At 31.1% G+C, this 22,768-nt stretch overlaps 1 protein-coding gene across 9 annotated transcripts in view; it reads left to right on the forward strand.

Moving 5' to 3' along the window:
- Positions 1-22,768, forward strand: part of LOC139513282 (ras-associated and pleckstrin homology domains-containing protein 1-like) — an 83,406-nt gene that overhangs the window by 14,462 nt on the left and 46,176 nt on the right. For 2 of the 9 annotated variants that reach the window (XM_071301627.1, XM_071301635.1), the window contains exons 2-4: positions 1,737-1,793; positions 3,723-4,057; positions 19,915-20,038. In XM_071301627.1, the coding sequence (XP_071157728.1) occupies positions 4,044-4,057; positions 19,915-20,038 (138 nt within the window). In that variant the 5' untranslated portion in view covers positions 1,737-1,793; positions 3,723-4,043. Of the gene's footprint in view, positions 1-1,736; positions 1,794-3,722; positions 4,058-14,387; positions 14,863-14,990; positions 15,145-15,427; positions 15,579-16,285; positions 16,456-19,914; positions 20,039-22,768 lie in introns of those variants that run through there. The other 7 variants (XM_071301630.1, XM_071301631.1, XM_071301636.1 and 4 more) reach the window with 7 other exon arrangements.

Genomic DNA, 22,768 nt, shown 5'->3' on the forward strand with positions numbered 1-22,768 from the left:
CTTTGTTTGATTTCATCAAAATTGAATAATTGGGGTTCTTTGATATGCCGAATCTAACTGTCATGACTGTGTATGTAGATTCTTAACTTTTGGTCCCGTTTTTAAATTGGTCTACATTAAGGTCCAAAGGGTCCAAAATTAAACTTAGTTTGATTTTGACAAAAAATGAATCAGTTAGGTTCTTTGATATGCTGAATCTAAAAATGTACTTAGATTCTTGATTATTGGCCCAGTTTTCAAGTTGGTCCAAATCGGGGTCCAAAATTAAACTTTGTTTGATTTCATCAAAAATTGAATAAATGGGGTTCTTTGATATACCAAATCTAACTGTGTATGTAGATTCTTCATTTTTGGTCCTGTTTTCAAATTGGTCTACACTAAAGTCCAAAGGGTCCAAAATTAAACTTAGTCTGATTTCAACAAAAATTGAAATCTTGGGGTTCTTTGATATGCTGAATCCAAAAATGTACTTAGATTTTTTATTATGGGCCCAGTTTTCAAGTTGGTCCAAATCAGGATCTAAAATTATTATATTAAGTATTGTGCAATAGCAAGTCTTTTCAATTGCACAGTATTGCGCAATGGCAAGAAATATCTAATTGCACAATATTGTGAAATAGCAATTTTTTTTTTAATTAGAGTTATCTTTCTTTGTCCAGAATAGTAAGCAAGAAATATCTAATTGCAAAATATTGTGCAATAGCAAGATTTTTTTTTAATTGGAGTTATCTTTCTTTGTCCAGAATCAACTTAAATCTTTGTTATATACAATATACAATGTATATTCACTTTTTACTACCAACTGATAAATTAAAATAATCTTTACCATTCAGTGATAACAAGCAGTTTTTTTACATCTTAATATTTTATGATGTATTTAAATGAGTAGTTATTGTTGCAAACTCCATTAGAAATTTTAATTGAGATTAGTTTTGGAATAAGGGAAAGGGGGATGTGATTAAAAAAATTGGGATCAATTTTTCTCATTTGAAATTTCATAAATAAAAAAGAAAATTTCTTCAAACATTTTTTTGAGAGGATTAATATTCAACAGCATAGTGAATTGCTCTAAGAGAAAACAAAAATTTTAAGTTCATTAGAACACATTCATTCTGTGTCAGAAACCTATGCTGTGTCAACTATTTAATCACAATCCAAATTTAGAGCTGAATCCAGCTTGATTGTTGTGTCCATACTTGCCCCAACCGTTCAGGGTTCAACCTCTGCGGTCGTATAAAGCTACGCCCTGCGGAGCATCTGGTTCTCATTTGAAATTTCATAAATAAAAAAGAAAATTTCTTCAAACATTTTTTTGAGAGGATTAATATTCAACAGCAAAGTGAATTGCTCTAAGAGAAACAAAAATTTTAAGTTCATTAGAACACATTCATTCTGTGTCAGAAACCTATGCTGTGTCAACTATTTAATCACAATCCAAATTTAGAGCTGAATCCAGCTTGAATGTTGTGTCCATACTTGCCCTAACCGTTCAGGGTTCAACCTCTGCGGTCGTATAAAGCTACGCCCTGCGGAGCATCTGGTTTCTTCTGTTAGGGAAAATAGGTTTTTATCTGTAAACATCCAATTAAAATGACCAAGCCAAATTAAAACTTAAAATATGTATGAGAATTTGTTCTATTTGAATTTCACATAAATGTTATTTAATTAAAGATCAATGCTAAATATTTGAAGTGTTATCTGTATTATAAAGGGTATTTTAAACTGTCTCTTTATAGGGAATAATGTTGACATAACAGTTAAGGCGACAAGATAAAAGTCACAGGTAATTCCAGGTAAATATATTTTTGATTCTTACTACTTTAGTTTATGTTTTCTTGATTATAAGCATTTGTTGGAATATCTCTTTCTTTTTTTTTAACAGAAACTGATTGTATAGATATATGGAATGAATGACTGAATCAATATTCTGTTATTATTCATCTCTCTTCGTCCTTAGAAACAGAGACATATAGTGTATTATATGTCTCTGTTAGAAACAAGTCCTTAGAATATAAAAAACCTACTTATACATGTATGCACCTGCAATTCTTATTTCACTTAGTATATTTAATGATTTATGTAAATGAATATTCTGAGTAAAGCCATATATCATAAAAACAGCAAAGCTATCATTGCAGGACTTCATTTGTTTTTCAGAAATTCATTGTTTGAGTGTACTGGCTGAACAGCACATAAACAATACAAAAAAAGGATAACCACAGTAAAATATCTGTACTTTACCTCTTTCCCAAACATTTGCCAAAGAGATACATTTATGAGGGTCTTTAAATTTTAGAGAAAATTTGAATATTTCAAAAGATATTTAGTCGGTGTAAGCTTTTAGTCTTACTGTTAGGCATTTCAGTTTAAATGCATATTCATCAAGATAAATGTTAATGTTTTTTAAAAAAAAAATGGCAAAAATTGTTTGGTTTTGTCAAATCTCTTGAGTAGGAAACATGCAATTATGAAAAAGTATTCATATAGTAAGAAAGGTCTTGTTATTGCGTGCAAACGCTGGCTTACTTATTGAGTGGGTTCTTGCATGTTCTTAAATCTAGTGTATATATAAAAACATCTATTTATTCCAGAATTTCAAGGCCAGTTAATGCCCTTTTACTAAAGAAAACCAGTGTTATACTTTCTTCATAAATAAACATTCATTAAATATGCCTGTATAGTTATTAATCTGTGCATAGAACAGCTGTCTTGATATTAATCGATTGTAATAATTCTTATAGATATAATATCATTAATCAAGATAAATGAAAAGTCACTCAATATTATTGAGGTTTATGAACACTTTAATATAGGTAGACAGTTGAGGACCTATATTTAACATTATTATGATAAACTAAGGTTCCGTAACAGTACAACACAGTAATATCAGTACCCTGATCTCCAAGTAATTAGCTAAACTACTTTGTGATAAAATCTGGTGATGGTATTGTCTGATCAATTCATCACAAATGGATTTGACTAGCATTTACATAATTTGTATTGAACATTTTGATGAACAATGACTGTTCAAAGTGGTATGAAAATGATATGCTTGAATGGCTGAATCAGTTATAATGTTTAAATAGAAAGATGGGTTAAAAAAGGAAAAGAAAGAAACAAGGTAAATAAATGTTTGAGTAAAATATCTTGTAAACATTTGTAACGTGAATTTTTTACGCACATGTTCAGTTTCTACAAAAAAGGTCGGATGAATTTGATATTATTGGGTTTATATTTCCAGTAAAATCATTGGAGGATTTTTTCATTTTAAGCTCAAGTACATAAAAACCATTTTTCTACCTTATTTGGTTTCAAGTGGAGAGTTGTCTCATTGGCAGTGGTGCCACATCTTAATATTATATATGCTCTTTTTAATGCTAAAATCGTATTAAATTAAGCAGAAAAGTTGGTACAGATTATATTTTATCCTAACAAAGAAATCACACTTGTATGAGCACGTTGAAATTTTTAATTGATGCTTTTTAGAATTTGTACAAAGTTATAGATCTGAACACCTCGAGAGATTCTCACTGAATAAATATTTAACTTCTCTATACTTCCCCACACCCGTTGTTATTCTGATGACTTTTTTTACATTAGTTGAATTATTGAGCACTATACTTTAGTTTATTTAGATTTAACACTGTTAGTTTATTTAAATGCTGGATTGGTTGTTGAATCAATTTTTACAGGTTAAATGATAATAGATTTAACTATTTTAGGTACAGCACCTAATTTACTGCCTTTTCTTATCTGGACAAATAACAAGTAACACAGTGGTTAATTACCTGTGTAGGTGAATCAAGGTAACTTCGTTTTGATGATATCATTTCCTAGGATTATACTTTGTGTCATAAGAACAGATGTGACATTTCTTCGTTTATTTCACATTGTTGGCAGAATTGTTATTTGATTAATGTATTATGGACTACACTTTGGATTATACCCAGTTATGTTACAACAGACATATTTGCTTCATTGGATAGTTTCTGCTGATGTAATTGGAAATAAATTTGCATATTTGTGATCCAAGTTCTATAAGTATGCGAGAAGGAAGGTAGGTCAATATATGTTTATGTTTATAATTATTGATGGCAAATATAGAGTTTCAAATTCAAATGTGATATAAATTGAAACTGCACATGTTTTTGAAAACTCTTACAGGAGTCACCAGGTGACTTCATAATGATGCTTGATGTGTCATACAGGCTTATTGATCTTTTAAATATTGGAAGTCACATATAAACTGTTTGAATCGTATCTGCTTAATTTTGCAGGAATGCTAGCTAGGTACCTCAATGCTTAGTTTTTTTCAAATTCAAAAAATTGTCATTAAGGATGGGAAAAATAACTGTGTTTTTCTAATTTGCAGGATTATCTTCTCCTGAAATAAGAAATGTAGCACTCATTCCCTCTTTCGTGGTATTTTATGCACCAACTTCTCTGTCTAATATTATTTTTGTTGTGTCTAGAAACATGGATCTGCTGTGATGAAAGTCACAGAAGCAAAACATGTGATCCTACATTCTGTTGTCCTCTGCCTTGTCAACTGTGTTCAGACATTCATAAATCAAACCTTCATGGAATGTTATGTTATGAAATTGTAGCTTTTTGTGATCAAAAGACTGTATCCAGAGCAGAACTTTTACTGATAATTTTTTTTTTCTTTTCTTGATACTGTGAGTCAATAGTAAATTTTTTCAGACATGAATATTTTATTAAACTTTCATGGAATTTTTTAAAGATACTTATCACTGATGCTAGAAATGGAGCAAAATTTGTGAATAATAGGGTTATTATCATACAGCGACAGAAAGATCCCTATTTCGTCAACAGTAATTTTATGGCTGATATTCTTCCAAGTGACATAAAAGTTTCACAATAAACCTCTTTAGGGGAGGTTCTCAATATACCACTATTAAAGCTGTTAAGGAGAAATTACTTTATGGCATTGGATACTATGTTCTTTATCTCACTATACTCAGTGTTTTCCACTAGAGGGGTCATGTGTGGTGGTGCCCAATGCTGTAAATTTAGACGCCTGTCCTGAAAAATTTGAAATTCCCATTGAGTCTATAGAAGCCCCAATCCTTTTAAATTCATGACCCCTTTCTGTCAAATCTCTTTTCCTTCAAACAATTTCTAGGGAACACACTTTTTTGCCTTATGAGATCTTACTGAGTTTATTAGAATTCTTTTGATATTTTGGTTAAAATTAGATTCATATGTTCATAAGGTGCCTGTTATGGTTTTATCATTCTTACAACAAAAAATTGTCCAAAACTATCATAGTCATAACCAGAGACATAAACACATATTTATAGTACTGCATGGTATGTCTGTCATAACACTGTCAAAAAATCAATTACACAAAGAATGTTAAAGGATTGCAATATGCACTTGGTATATACTTGTGTTTTAAATAGTGTTTTGTTGCAGGTAATCTCATTGAACTAAGTATACAGATAACAGTTCAGATTTAAACTTACAAAAATGAATGGGTGTCTCTACCCAGTTATAAACTGAATCATAACATGGTTGATGAGTAGGAGAAAAAGACATTATTTGACATGCCATATCCATTGTTATTAAATGATAGAAAATAAATCTGTGTAGGACATTTTTTGAACAGTTGACATTCCTGTGGTTTTATCAGTCTGGAGATATGAATATGATACAGTTATTTCAATAGTAGGACACTGTTAAGTACAATGTAGTCCACCATTATAAAGGTCTACTCAACCTTAAATGTAAAATGGAAATTGATACTTTGATTATTTAGCTGCTGTATACAAACAAATTATTACTATCTTTAATACCTTAAAGGTGAACACATGTTGACCCTAGTTTGGGAAGTATATCCCTTTATTATACCTAGTGCCACCAAGCTGAGAAGGACATAATGTTGTTGATCAGCCATCTGTTGTCCATCTGTACAAATTCAAGTTGTAAGTCCATGCATGCATTCATCATCACTTTGTTGCCTGCATAGTGTAATTTTTATGCCCCTGTCTAGCGGAGGGGACATAAGTTTAACCCATGTCCGTCTTTCCGTAAGTACATCCATACATTCCAAAATTGGTTTCCGTTCTCTAAATTTAGTTTGCCTCAACCAAATGTTTTGAAACTTATATACGATGCTAAGTACCACAAAAAAAAATCAAGTTTGAATTTTGATGGCGTCACTTTTACCGTTCTAGAATCTAGAGTTATGCATCTTTTACAAATGAAAAAATTGTTCTGAAACTTTAGTTTCTCAACCAAATGATGCTTATACATGTATTGCCACAAAACACAGATTAAGTTTTAAATTGGGTGGCTTCTTTAACATTCTTAAGTTATAAAATTGAGAATGGAAATGGGGAATGTGTCAAAGAGACAAGAACTCGACCAAATAAAAAACAACAGCAGAGGGTCACCAACAGGTCTTCAATGTAGCAAGAAATTCCCGCACCCGGAGGCATCCTTCAGCTGGCCCCTAAACAAATATATACTAGTCCAGTGATAATGAACGCCATACTAATTTCCAAATTGTACACAAGAAACTAAAATTAAAATAATACAAGACTAACAAAGGCCAGAGGCTCCTGACTTGGGACAGGCGCAAAAATGCGGGGGGTTAAACATGTTTGTGAGATCTCAACCCTCCCCCTATACCTCTAACCAATGTAGAAAAGTAAACGCATAACAATACGCACATTAAAATTCAGTTCAAGAGAAGTTATGCCTTTTTATAAATAGAAAAAATGCTTAATCTGTAGTTTCCAAACTCAAACTTTAGTTTGCCTGAACCAAATTAAATGTTATGAAACTTATATTCAATAAATATTTTAATGCTCCGCTGTAAGGGAGGGGGTATTAAGTTTTACACTTGTCAGTCTGTCTGTCTCTCTGTCTGTATGTACACATGCCCAAAGTTTGATCCAATCTCTAACAAAAAGTTTGCCTCAATTTAAATGTTTAGAATCATATGCAAAATGCTTGTTACTACATAACACAGATCAAGTTTTAATTTTGTAGGTGTTACTTAATCCGTTCTAAAGTTATGCCCCTTTACAAATAGAAAAATTGCTGAATTTTTTGTTTCCGTTCTCTAACTTAAGTGAATTGCATTACATTGTGTTTAAGCTGGTCTGGTTTATGTACATCTTTTTTGTTGCTGCTATTATAAAATCAAGCTGGTGTCTAAATCAAATAGATTGTGAACTTAGCATCAGTTTTAAAGTCTAGATTTTTAATTGATACTTGGATTTTATACCATATGAGATATACAAATAAAGTATTGTATTGATTCAGTGTAAATTAAATTTACTTAAAATGATGTCATAGTAGGACAACAGATATATGTGAGGATAGATCAAATATGTTTTATTCATCAATATAGCATTCTATAAAAGATATGCACTATTATGTTTGAGATCTTTTACAGGTCAAAATGTCATGAGAATGTATGTCTGGGTTAGATGTATGTACAATGGCTCCAAGGAACTTGCATACTTTACAAAGTACATATATCATGTATATATTGTCATAAAACTTGTTTATTAAAGGTGCTCCCTGTTTGTTGATATTTTCTGCTAGTAGCTAGTTTCCCAGAACTTTTTTATTCCCCACTCCCAAGCTACGATAGTAGAGGGGCGTTATGTTTCTGGTCTGCGAGTCTGACCCTTTATTTGTCCATTTGTCCCTCTGTGCCACTTCAGGTTAAAGTTTTTGGTAAAGGTAGTTTTTGATGAAGTTGAACTCCAATCAATTTGAAACTTCTAGTACAAATGTTCCCTATGATATGATCTTTCTAATTTGAATGCCAAATTCCAATTTCACTGTCTAATGAGCATAAAAAATAATAGTGCTGAGTGGGGCATCTGTGTACTATGGACACATTCTTGTTATGTATTAAATAAGTTACTGTTGTTTTATTAACTACTGGTACTATATTTATCATAGCGTTATACCATCTTTAGCACAACATGTGTACATGATTGGTTACCATTGTTTCAATAGGTGTCATGTCAAAGTGTTATAGCATATGAAATTTTTTTACCATGACAAGTGGTGGATCCAGAATTTTTCTTAAGTGGGGGTCCACTGGCAGCCTGCTCCAGTGATTCCTATATAATCAACCAAATTTTTCTCATGAAGGGGGCCAGGGCCCTCTGCCCCCCAAAATCTGCATTTGATGACAGGTTACCATGTATTGTTTCATCTCTTAATTAGTAATTAGTGCTTGCTGTGCTGCAGTTATTCTGAAGCTGTATGTTGTCCTTTTTACACCCGTTCTCATTACAGACTGGTATTGAACTCCATCAAGTAAATATACATTAAATCACTTCCACAGCTCTTGTTGAAATAGAAAAGTCAAGGAGAAATAGTTTATTTTAGAGCACTACTTTGAAAATACTGCCTGTTTAATGGTTGTATGTTTACTAAGATGTAATTTACATCTGTACCAACTTAAGAAAGAAATAATTCTATAAAATAAGAAGCTTTAGATTGGTACAGGGTAACACATTGTGCTACAACAGATCAAAATTGATTAAAATCCACACCAGATGGTGTTACTACAGTTCTACTATAAAACACTAAAGTTTGGCATGGTTTATTGCTCATAAAAAGGATAACAATCAGCAGTAGAACTTAATAACTAGAATATATGTCATAGTAGCAAGGATGAAATGAATTTCAGTGTAACAATCACTTTCTAATGTCAACAAAATGTAAGAAAGAAATTCAATTGAGGAATACATGGGTAAAAGGGTTTGATTATCTTGATTTCATAATGTCATACTGTTTTCCTCCAACGCTTATCCACATGAAAATTAAAGTAAATTATTAATTTGTTGAGCTTCCCTAAAAGTCTAGTTAGAGTAAGTTTTAAAGATATATTGACTTGGCTAATAAATGGCAAGGTGGAATGTGGGTTTAAAATAATATAGAATGGCATAAGCTCATGTCTTTGAAAATTAGATTTTAAAGAAAGCAGTGCTAATAGACAATTCTTATTAAAGATAAGGTTCTGGTTGACAAAATTTTAAGACATGTACCATATATGGTCAGATCAGATGTCTGTCATCTTGGAATGTAAACTAATGATTGGTCTTGATCTTTACCTAGAAAATAGAGGAACTATTTTCTTCATGATTTGATAGGATTAATTTTGGTTGACATGTTCATGACATGAGCATTCAGATGAATGGTAATTACAGATGACGAGAGGTTTCAGAAAAATGGCGACATATTTCACTTTCAACTTCGAGTTTTTAGTATAAAAGTTGTTAAAAGAGTAGAAGAGAGATTACTGTGTTGAGAACATAACTTTCTTTATAAATAATGTCAGATTATATTTGTTTTACTGAAAACAGAAATTAAAAGACATTAAAGAGTATATATAAGATGGGTGTCATCCTATCTTAAATACCCCCAAAATAGAGCACTCTATAACATGTATAATGGATCCTGAAAAATTAATCATTTGGATAAGGATGTTAGTCCCCAATACCCACAAAATAAAGGCATACTCCCTACTTCATGAAAAAGGTCCTTCCACCCCACATTAAATGTTTGGATGCTTAAAATCTGATTAAAAAAAAATGTTTCTGATGAAAATTTTATGTTGACATATTTTATTTGAGTCAATCTGATTCATTTTTACAGAATACAGAATACCCCCTTAAAGTTCAATGGATGGTCCCATTGAACTGGGTATCAGGACATGACTTTCCAGGGGATAAATGTTTCACTACAGAAAGTCTAAAGCAGAAACAGATTCCTTTATCAATATATCTAAATCTGTTACACCAGTAAGCTGTAACAAGTTTTGTCCTGCTAAGGTGACTAAAATGCACAGATGATATCAGTTACTGTATACAGTTATGTGACTAATACAGACATATGGACAATCCTCCACCAATTATAATTAAACAATTCTAATACAAATAGGGTCATGAATGAGTAGAAAACTTTGGCTTTGGAAGTGGTGTGGGGAAGTGGTGATATAAAAATGACAAAAAAAATATCTGGATACCTTTGATGTGGTTGGTAATGCAAGAACTTATTTTATATCTGATCAATTTCACATTTTAATGATTTTTAAAATACTAAAGCAGGACAATCTTTTTTTAAACAGTGAAATATACTAATTGTCAATTCAACAATATGAGGGTGTGGCTTTACCAGAGAGGTTATTTGTAATTTTAGGCCATGGAAGGGCTTGTTCACATTATGTTAATACTAGAGGGTCAAGGATATATTACACTTCCACATGGAGAGACTGGCTGTGCAATATTTATATACCGGTAGATTTTGATCACCTTCTTAAAAGTATGCATCATAAAATATTGATAATAAAAGAAAAATTGATTATGAATATCACAAGAAAAAAATCCATTTATCTTGTATCAATATGTGTTAATAATCCCAACAAAAACCTGTAAGATGATGATTAGAGACTTATTATTTGTGTGTGTAATACTTCTGTAATCCTCTAAGGATGGCTATGATAGATTGTTATGGTACCATCATAAACTTCTGAGTATATCAAGAATTCTCTGATATATGAATTATGGATTTGCAATAATACAGAAGAATAACCAAAGGTAATTGTTACAGTTTGTGTGTATGTCTTTGGTTTAGTGATATTAAAGTAAAAAAGGGCAATGAGTTAAGATTTGCTTTTAAGAATGAAAGGTCCCAGACCTAGGCGGCTATGAATTTTAAAGTGATAAAGGACCAACTGCTGGAATTCATCGGTCCTGTAAGTATCAATGTAAAGAATAAAAGTCTGCAGGTCTTTTGTTACTTAAACATCAATAGTTCTCCCCAATTTCTGAACTCTGACCCACATTCATGTATACATCTGAAAGCAATAAGAAATGCACATGAACATCAGATCCTCAATAAGTCATTTTTACTGATAGGTCATATGTATTAGAATAGGCCAAAAGGACTAAAAATGGTGTGGAGAAGTTGACAGACTTGTACCTATGTTACCTTAAGAGTTAACCTCTGGTCTTATTGTTCATTTTATGCCTAATGTAGTCGGCCTTATATCCAGTGTTCCAAGTCAGAAATCTTGTCATTGAGTGTTCCGTGTTGTATTTTAGTGACTTTTTGAAATTGATGCTGATGCAGCATAAACTTTTATAATCTTTGTTAAATTAAATCTTTTTATACGTGTAGGAAACTTCCAGATTGATAAATTGCACATTCATTTGTACTTTTTTTGTTGAAAAAATGCAAGTTAATTTTATAACCATATTGGTATTTTGCTTTTATTTTAATATAACTTCCCACTACTTCCTTTCTTTTCTTAAAAAATCAATTATTTAGGTATAAGTAATTTGGAAGCACAGTAGAATGTCAAATCTGGCAATAAAACTCAGCAGCAAAATTTTGTGGAAACAAAATTAGGCTTCCATTTAGCAGTAGGCGTAGGCATTCCTTTTATTTTTTTGCTAAATGTAAAGAATTTGCAAATAAGTTAAGACAATTATTTTTTATATGGAAAGTTGTAAGCAGGGAAAATAGACCTTTTTTTTAAAATATAATAACAGTAAATATATATATGGTTAATGTAAGAAAAGATACTTGAATGTTCAATTTGATCTGGACTAAGTCTTTTTTTTAAGGGGAGGGGAACAATTTTGAGAAAATAAAAACTTTCATTCTTGTGTTGGTAAATTGCCTAATACATTGACCTTTTGGAATTCTAATGGTAAATGTATTATGACAGGTCTGATATATATTTTAGGAAATTGATTTAGACACAACATGTCTGTTTTGTTGATTAAGTAAATAGCAGTAGATTATAAAATAAGAGTTTGAAAATGTGTAGACAAAAAAGAAGGAAAGTATCTTTACTGATAAATATCTTTCAGCTTTTGATCAATTTAATGTTTTAAAAACCTGGAAATCCATCAGTCAAATCTTATTTAATATGTAGAATCTGATCACAATTTTCTATGTTAGAATTTGAACAAACATGTAACCTTAAGGCAATTTCTACAGAATCTGGCTAATGTCAAGGGGAGAAATGTGTCTTCCTATAATCATATTTTTGTTAATGTTTCATATTATCTTTTTGAGAACCACTGAATAGAATGAAACCAAATTTGGCTGAAATGTTTAACTGAAAAAAAGTAGAAAAAAATTCAGTCATGAGCTGAAATGTTTAACTGAAAAAAAGTAGAAAAAAATTCAGTCATGAACTTAAATGGGAACATAAACGAAGTGATGTTTCTTTGGTTCTTATGCAAAAATGAATATGCTCAGTCTTTATGATAAACTTTTTAATCTGCTGGCTCAGTGCTCAACTCTTGAAAAATTTCAGTTAATTGTTTTGGTCTGTAGAAATGATTTTAACAAGCCCAAAAGTAATTTTACAAGCCTTGACTGCTGGGCTTGAGGTTAAGCGATAAGACTTAAAGTTAATTCGCTCTTCAGCTATGGAAGAATATCTTTGTCATGTGATGATTTTAGAATCCTTGTAGCTTCTTGTTTAAAGTAACATCAATTGATTTGAAAAAATACAGTTGATTTATGAATACACAAATGATTATTTGGCAGCAGTTATCAGAGAAGACTTAGACAGAAGCTACAATAAGAGAACATATTTTTTTATCTGTAATATTCAGCTAAATATATATATACTTACATTCTAGAGGAATGTTTCTACTACTATTGTATATTAATAAAAGTAGTAGTAATTTACATGATAGTTGACAAACAATAGAAAACAAGAATGTAATATGCTGGTACATATAACAAGTATAAGACAGGTGACAAGGTTGTTGTCAGGATTTCTAGTCTCACCAAGTTGTTGTCAGAAGGAATACAGTGTGAAATAAAATGATTTAATTTACCATTTTTATTCATTTTTGCCTTATTATCTTAAAAACTAAAATAGAAAGAGAGATCAAAACTTCAAAATGCAAAAATGATCAGCAAGACAAGTTCTAATAGTCAAAATTGTCAGTTAACTACTTAATAGAGTTATTGCCCTTTGGTGCCAATTTTTACCAATATTTTGCGATGGCCTGACATCTTAAAAATTATGATAGATAGATAGAAACTTAAATGAATGAAAATGATCAACAAAACAAGATCTTGATCATGTTGATTAAGACAAAATACAGGAAATCATCTGAAGACTTCGTTTTGAAACTATTGCCCTTTGATGACAAATTTTACCATTATGGAGCCTTTAGTTTATTCATAAGACCTATGTTGATACTTGTTGACGTATATTAAACTTTATGTCAAAGTTCAGATTTCAGATGCTGTAGTTGTCTTATGGTCATAGAAATTGGTGAAAAAAATGTTTCTAGATGGTATAAAAGTCATTTAAGTGTTTAAACAAAATCCAAAATTTGGTCTGTATTTTATTCGGCATTGAAATACATACTAAGTTTTGTATTCAAAGACATCTTTAGATGTGACCTAAAAGCAAAATAAGGATGCATAATATATAGTTTAATAACCTCCCAGTTTCATATTATAAAAAAAACTATCTGGGTTTTGGGTGAAGTTACAATCAAATTTGCTTGAATAGAAGTGTTATATATATCCTTCCTGAATCTATACTTCAATTGAACGCTCAAGATTCAATGCTTAAAGTCCATCGTTCTATAATTATTTCATTTAATAATTACAAGTTATTTGATGAAAATTTCAGGCTGTCTGAGTGCCAGAGGATTGGAATTTATATTAAAATATTCTTTTAATAACACCTGTTAACTTCTGACGTATTTTAGTGTATTGCAATTTATCTGTAAGGTGCAGGAAAGATATTTCTTTTCTCTCGAGGTTATATGAACATGTATATTTCAGTTATTAATGATAAAGTTCAGGAGATAGGGTCACCACATACGGTAGATTTTTACCTCTTTTGGTTGCCATCTTTTGGCTTAAGAGGGCTTTGTACTTGTAGTAGGGATTTGAATGTTTATTATGAGATCTTTTGATTTTTCCACTCAAAAATCTATTGTTTTTGTTTTATCCTGAAGTTGTGGGTACAAGTTTCTGTAGACACCTGAAGAAGGTGTTAATGGCCTTCCAGGAGGTCTAACATACACCCCCTATAGACACAAAAGTGGTCATAATAGTTTTCTTTGTAAAAGAATAGAAGCATATAAAGCAGTGTTTTCTTAACCCCAGAGATAAACCTATCTTTGAGCAGCTGATTGGTGTCTATGGTAAAGTTGTAATTTGGTATAATTTGGAATCCTAGATGTCAAACATGATGGATAGTTACAGTTGTTGATAAATAGCTTGTCAAATGTATAGCATACATATGTAAAGATAAAAACATACAGAATTCAGTTGGTTTCATTTGGTTTCCATCAGCAATCTTTTTATTTATTTAGAAAATTGCTAGATTTTTCTTGCATGTAAATGTAGATGATATAGAGTCAAATTATTCTTTTAAAATTGGAACCAGATATGAACAGTATTGCATATGCTATTTCAACAGTAACTTCAACTTAGACAAATTGGAATGAAAGAATGTTGTTGCCTTTCTTTGATGAAGTAAATAAATTTAATTAGAATGAACTGTCCTGTTGAAGTACACAAATGTTTAGTGGTGACAGAGTTACCTCCCATAGAAGACAGATGTTGTAAAACAAGAACCAAGTAGGATTTAATTAGAAGCAGATGACAAAGTATGCAATGACAGACACAGCAGTCAGTCAGCTTGACCTCAAGTTACCTTGAACTTGTGTATTCCTACATGTGTACATGTGTGGATTAGTCAATGGGAGTCTGAATCCTTTATTGTAAATTTAATTGATCACTGTAGGTTGCTGTAGGAGAAAATCCATAATGTTCTAATCAGGGAAATATATATATATTGCACATAATAAGGTAAGAAATTAACATAGAAATTGATTCTTAATCAATTGCAAAATATTAAAATTGTCCTCCTACACCTGTTTAAATTAGGAAACATTGTGACATGGTAGGAGAATAATTTCCATAAATAAATCTCATTTGTGGAGGTAAAAAGTATGAAATTGGAGGTAATTGATGTAAATGGTATTTTTGCATACAGATGGTGTCAATAAACATTTAAATGGACTGCTATTGATGACTGAAATAGTCAATTGTAAATAGTTCTTCTGTAAAGGATTATAAATTATACCACAGGTTTGTGAATTTACAGGACATTTTAGACTGAAAGAAATGGAATTTAATGTGATGAGATTAATTATTTCCCATCCTGATCAGGACATAATTTCCTTTTAAGCTGACTCTTTCAGTTAAAGGGGAATATTATATTTTATTCACTTAATTTTAATATATTTCAAACAGTTTGAAATGAAAAAGTGACTGCTGTGATATATATGTCTGATAGACACCAATCTGGTGAACACATGTTTTATATTTATACATCATATTACTACGTTTTTAAATCTGTTAAAATTATACAGGAGTTTAATTCAAGTTTTTGTTTTGGCTGCATGCATTAAGTCAATACAGACAGACACTAGCATGATTTTATTGGACTTCTTGCATAATGTATTTACAAGAAAATCTATAATTCTCTGCATATAAGTTGGATAGTACTAAACTTATAAAAGGTAGGAATGTTCATATTTACTTAAATTGGTTGTGAATTTTAATGAAATGGTTGTGGAAAATGACAAAAAAAATCAGTATTAGAAGAGACTGTTGGGCTAAACATATCTACATCTACTATAAACAGTGGAAATTTCTGCAGTAATTTAGTCAAAGTGATGAGACTTTATGGTTCCTAGTCTAAAAGCTATTCATTAAGAATTAGAGAGGTCTTAAGAATAATCCAGTGGCAGATTCAGGGGGGGGGGGGTCCAGGGGTTGCTATTCATTAAGAATTTAGAGAGGTCAGAGTTTGTCTGATATTTATGATATTTTTCTCTATTTGCATTAAGAATAAGAGAAATCCAGTGGCAGATTCAGGGGGGGGGGGTCCAGGGGTTGCTATTCATTAAGAATTTAGAGAGGTCAGAGTTTGTCTGATATTTATGATATTTTTCTCTATTTGCATTAAGAATAAGAGAAATCCAGTGGCAGATTCAGGGGGGGGGGGGGTCCAGGGGTTGCTATTCATTAAGAATTTAGAGAGGTCAGAGTTTGTCTGATATTTATGATATTTTTCTCTATTCATTAAGAATAAGAGAAATCCAGTGGCAGATTCAGCGGGGGGGGGGGGGGGGGGGGGGGGGGAGTCCAGGGGTTGCTATTCATTAAGAATTAGAGAGGTCAGAGTTTGTCTGATATTTATGATATTTTTATGACACGCTACCTGTTTGTGTAGATACATGTAGAATGAACTCAGGAAGTCATGTTTTGCCCTTTCTTATAAAATTGATGAAAAACAGGAAATAAATAGGAACTTAATGGATGATTGCAAGTGTATCACTATATTATATAGATGAATCTATATTTGCATACTATATAAATGGATCTGTTTACAATGTAAGTTTGAAAAAGTACTTTTTATAGACAATAATACAGAAACAATGCCTTTAAAATAAGCAAAGAAGTCAATTTATAGACACCAAAATTTAATGGCTTGAACATTTAAGTGGTTGTAGAATCTATGTCTTTTTGTCAACAGTGTTTGGAAATATCATCTTTAAAAGATATAAAACTCAGATTTGTCATGAGTGGATTTGTTCTTTTTAGAAAAGAATAAGTTAACTTAAAAGAACATCATATTTGATTTGACATGACATAACATATCAAAGCACTAAAGCGCAGAAGCATATATTGGTTATGTCTACACAGAAATGCTTGTGTAATGTGTGTAACAGTTGTATAATTCACTAACCATATGTTTATCATATAACCTAACTGTATGATTAATTTATTTTACTCAAGGGAATTCTTAAACTAGAGTTCTGGAATAATCTTGCTTTACCTTCTTTTCCTAGTCAATATAACAAAATATTTATTAAATAGAGTCTTTATTGTAAAGTAGGTATAGCAATCAAATTGATTATATAAGAGTATTAAAATCCATTATGTATATAAGAACTTTCCAGTAGTAGGATATCAATACAAGGATGTAGTTTGGAACACAAGCACTTCAAACCTGATGTTGTTTATCATTATACATGGTGTGTCCTGTCAGATTGTTTACAAAATACATGTACTTGTCTGTCAGTCAATGAAAGGTTCCCACCAAATCTAATATATATATAGACATGATTTAAATAAGTAGCACCTGTCTGCAAATTATTTTAAAGATAGCACAGGAAATTGTGAAATATTACTTTTATTGAGCTCCTAGTATGATACAACACAGAAAGAGGTACTTAAAGGGAAACTGTGGATGTTGAGGTTAAAGCCGTTAATGATGTATAAAACCCACAACTTATATTCATAATTTAAGTAGAACGAAATGTTATTCAAGTATAAATAATCTGAAATAAGCTCTGAAGTCATACAAATTTATATCTGGAAGTCATTGAAGTACAAAACACTCAAAATTGGTATAATCGTGTATAAAGGTGCTAACTTGACTTATAGAGAAGGACTTAACATAAAACTTGTACCCAAAAATTTGTTAACCAATATCCTAAGACTGGGTAGGAATGTTAAGACTGAACAGTGCACAATGACTTCTAGGTTCATGTTATCCTGTTGTAGGTCAAAGAGAGATAATTCCAGCATAAGCCATTATTTTTCACTCTAGGTTATGTTGATAAACCCCAATTAACACCATGTGTTGTAATAGATTTTGTAATGAAGACAAATTAAAGTTGTGCCACTTTATGACGTTTTTCTTATGATAACATAGGTGTAATTATTTTTTTAGATAAATTCTTTAGTGGGAAATTGTGTTACTAATTAAATACTGAATATAAACCTGAGCATCGTGACCATTGATCCTAGTAGTTAATATCACAAGCATGCACACATTGTTGAATCAAAACATTTCTGTAGACTGCAATGTTTTGCCATCTGACTTTGAACTTATTCTTCTGAATATACATGTGCTCAGACACGAATAATTGGATTTTTTTCAAATAGTTGAAAAAAAATTCTTTCTTTTATTCCATTTTAGCAAAAAACAAAAGTCTCCACATTCACTAGAGACATGTGCAACTTTTCTGATTGTTTAAAACAAAACAGCTGACATTCAATATGATAAATAGATTCCGGGTTCATAACTTAGATATCAATTATTGTTCATTTGAAAATTTGTAGAAAATATTCTCTTTTTTAAAGCAAAAATTACAGAAAGTTTCATTTAAGTGCCAGTCTTTTTAAGAATCAGGCAATTTAGGTAAAAATTAAAACATGATTAGAAAAAACCCACCGAGCTAATCATGCTATTTAATACTAACAATCGTCCTGGGTGAAAAAGTATTGGTCTTTCATTTGTGTGTGTCTGGTAATATCAAATAACTTGGTTAGAAAATTGGTTAAAATGATAGCAAATTACAGAGTTATCTCCCCTTATTTGTTAATTTCTAGTGCATTTCAACCAAATTGTATCTTCTATTACCAGAACAGAAAATGGAAATGAATGTTATTGTTGTGCATAACTACATATTATGAACTGAAATCAATGTCAAATTGGGTGGGTTTTTTTATGCACCACCTACGATAGTAGAGGGGCATTATGTTTTCTGGTCTGTGCGTCCGTTCGTCCGTCTGTCCGTCTGTTCGTCCGTTCGTTTGTCCGTCTGTCCCGCTTCAGGTTAAAGATTTTGGTCAAGGTAGTTTTTGATGAAGCTGAAGTCCAATCAATTGAAACTTAGTACATATGTTCCTTATGATATGATCTTTCTAATTTTAAAGACAAATTAAACTTTTGACCCCTATTTCACGGTCCACTGAACATAGAAAATGAAAGTGCGAGTTTCAGGTTAAAGTTTTTGGTCAAGGTAGTTTTTGATGAAGTTGAAGTCCAATCAACTTGAAACTTAGTACAAATGTTCCCTATGATATGATCTTTTTAATTTTAATGCGTAATTATATTTTTTACCCATTTTCACGGTCCATTGAACATGGAAAATGATAGTGCGAGTGGGGCATCCGTGTACTTTGGACACATTCTTGTTAGTCATGTTTTCACCATTGCCTGATTCTTAGGCAGACTGGCACTTAATTAAAAGAGTGATGTTAACTTTTTGGCAATTTTTAAGTACTGAGCTGTTGGTGAACTTTATTTGACATACATTTAAATGAAATTTACAGAAAAATATCTGGGTTGAACAATTGATTGATTGATGATTGATTAACATTTTGTCAGCTCAAAAAAAAAGTAATCAATTGATATCTGAAAAATTTCTTATGAGGTACTTTTAAAGTGGTGATACATTGTACCAGTATTTTTCTATTGAACCCAGATAAGCAAGGAACGATCCAGATTTTTTGGAGAATACCATTTCTTGGAAAATATTGGTACTGTAACAAGCATAGTGATACATTTGTACAAATATTGGTACCGGTACTATTACAAGCATAGTGATACATTTGTACCAATAATGGTACTAGTACTATTACAAGCATAGTGATACATTGGTCCCAATCTAGATAGAGCTTTTTCTGCATAAAAGACACTAATAGTTACTTCCAACACTTACTAAAATAGATGCCACTCTATTAATAAAAACTATTGTGAGCCCAATGTTTATAATCCTCTAAAATAATTTCTTTGACAGTTTTTGTTTTCAGTATTTTTATTATTCTTTGAAGTAGCTGGCTGAATATTGAGCTGTTATCAAAACAATTAGAAATCAGGAAATTTTTTGACATTTTTACACTGAGATCTCAGTAGAATGCAGTACTGGGAAATTTGCATAACTTTAACCCATAAAATCCATAAAAATTAGTACCATACAATTAAGTATCAATTTTCAGTTATCAAAATATGTTTCTACAAGCACTTATGATCTAATACAGAGCATGTATTTGTTGTAGAATGGAAGATGAGGATTATTGCTACCGACCAGAATGTGAAATAGAGGCTGATAGTGACCATGAAGATCAAGATGCTGAGAGTGAACTGGGACAGTGGTTAGGACAATTAGAAACTCTTAAAATGGTAAGTGGCACAAACATGTTTGCACCTCCAAAGAACACTCTAAAATATACAATGATAGTTTTCTTAAACCAATAACTTTCAAATGAATTTTTGAAAAAGAAATTTTAAGTAGATGGCAAACTAAAGATATAATCTCTATGGCATATTTTTTCATTTTTTCGGGTTGTTTTTGTGATTTAACAGTTATTTTCTTTCCCTTTATTACCTGATGATTGTTTAAATCAATTATGGTTCAACTGTTGAGAAAAAAGATTGTTAGATTTTATTACCTCCTAAGTATTTACAATTGCAAAATAGAGTTGATTATCGACAGTCTGTAAAATATGGATTGTAAACACAAGTAGTTAAATGAGACTATGGTAAAACCCAACACAGTACTCAGTGATTTACAGGGCTTTGCATTGCTTTAATGTACTCCAAATGTTTTAAGCCTTAAAGTTTTGGAATTTTTAACTTATTTTAGAAAGTCTTTTTTAACTATCTCTCAATTTTATCATAATTATGTTTATACATATCAGGTGTGCCTCTTTGTAAGTTGTCTTTTTGTAATGTTTTTGTAACACATAAAATAGATTGTGTGTTTACTATAAATCTTGATGAATCAGCACTCTTCAGTAGCTTTGGGATTGAATTAACATATAGCTGATATATCAAGCTTGTAGAATATATAATGTTCTTTGTCTAATGGTAGTTACTGTTGCTTACATTTAATCTTTTGGGAACTGGAATTTTAAATCTAAAGATTCTAAAGAATAAATGAATCAGGTTGTCAGAAGTTATATAATAAATTGGATAAATTGAATTATACCCAGATATAAAGATCAGCAACAGGAATGGGTTCCTTGATGACTCATGCATCAATAAGTTCTATCCAAACAGGAGAAAAATTACAGTTTGTATTGGTAGAATAATTTGCTGGGCAACTCATTTTGCAAATCATTATGCTACATTGATCTATTTATATTGTATGTTTGAAGTATTGGTAATATCAGTTATATTAATATGAACTATGACAACAAATGCTTAGTATTGATAGCAATGTAAAAACAAGTGTTGTATGCTATAGAACAGTTTGGAAATTGGAGGCAATGTGATAATTATCAACATATTAGTGTCCAAAAGAAACAAAAAGAGAAATCAGTACTTGTCATGAAGTAATAGCACTGAACTGGTTCACAAACAAATTAGTTTGAACTTTTTCTACAGCCTTTCTGCATGTTCTGCTTAAACTTCAATAGTCTACTGTTGCAAAATATATAAGAATAAATGTTTTGCCAAGTGGCAACAAAAGACTTCAGAATTGTTTTTGATCCTGACTGACAATGCTCCGTTTTCTTTTATACTCCATTCCAGAGCACTTTTTTCTTTTTTTTAATTAGATGTATCTCAAAATATTTTTAAGATCCTCACAGATCCAAATGACCTTTATTGACCTATACATTTTTCCATTCAATTGGAAATACAATTTTTTTAAATTATTTTTCCTTGTATAAAACTACTCATAGTGGCAATAATTTTGAGTAGTGCTTTTTAATAAGAAAGCCTGGCAGTACTGTTTATTTTTTTTCATGATTTCTCTTTGCATTCACAACTCAAATCACAAAATTGATACTCTGTTTTCTCTTTCTACTATGTGTGTTATAATGCAGGAGATTGCAGTCTGATCGTTCATTATATATCCTGGCTGATGAAGGTATTTTCTCTTCACGTTCAGAAAATATATGATGATAATGTCATTAGAATGAAAAAATACATTTCTGTTTGAAAGCTCCAGGAAGTTTGATGCCAGATTTGGTTAAAATTCATTCAAGAACAAAAAATGAAAAATCAATAGAACCCAGGGAAGGCTAGAGAATGATGAAAATTGGATAATTTGACATGTTATTGGCACTTCTAAAGCAGAGTAAAAGATTTGTTTGGTTACTGTTTATAACTAATACAGATCAAACAAATTGAAAATTGTCTTCATTTGGGAAGAAAGATATTAGTGTAACAATTTCAGTAAATTCATTGGAAATGAAACAATGAACATAAACACTCTTTCTCTCCACTATCATGACGTATCACTACATTATAAGTTGTCATAACAAACCCTGTGGGTGAACAAGTGAAGTAGGAACTACTAACCCTATCTCTATGGGAATGCTAAGGTAATCTCTGGTTATAAGTGAGGTTCGTCTTCCTCAAGTTTCTTAGTAGTATTTATGGAACTATTGTTTTGTGTTATACTTCAAAAATACCATATGTTAATCTTTTAATTACTAGTATTTTACTTGATCTCCATCATCTAAAAGAACAAGACAGTTTATATATTTTGTTGAAAAAGATGCTTGGTAGTCTTATCTAGTTTTGACCTAACAGTAAGAAATATACTTTTTACAGAATTTTCAGTGTCTTTTGCAAAGGACAAGCCCCATAATGAATGACAAGTGTCCCCACTGTAGGCAAAATGCTATAATGACTGAAGATTTTACATTAACTTTTAAATTTCTAAATAAAAATAACAAGGAGATAAGAACTATCTCTGAGGAGGGTTCTCACCAGGATAGGAACATGTTGTGAGGTTCAATATCTCAACCTCCTTCAGTGGAAGAACAAATGATACAGTGAAACCTTAAAATTGAATAAGAAATTAATTTTGATTTTCTCCAGTCATTTGACTGTTTATGTCAGTCTAATGGAAAACTAGCACATTCTTTTAAATAAAAAGGTCTTTTATTATGGAAGTAC

The sequence above is a fragment of the Mytilus edulis genome, chromosome 2 (assembly GCF_963676685.1).
Source record: "Mytilus edulis chromosome 2, xbMytEdul2.2, whole genome shotgun sequence".
Classification (NCBI taxonomy): Eukaryota; Metazoa; Mollusca; class Bivalvia; order Mytilida; family Mytilidae; genus Mytilus; species Mytilus edulis.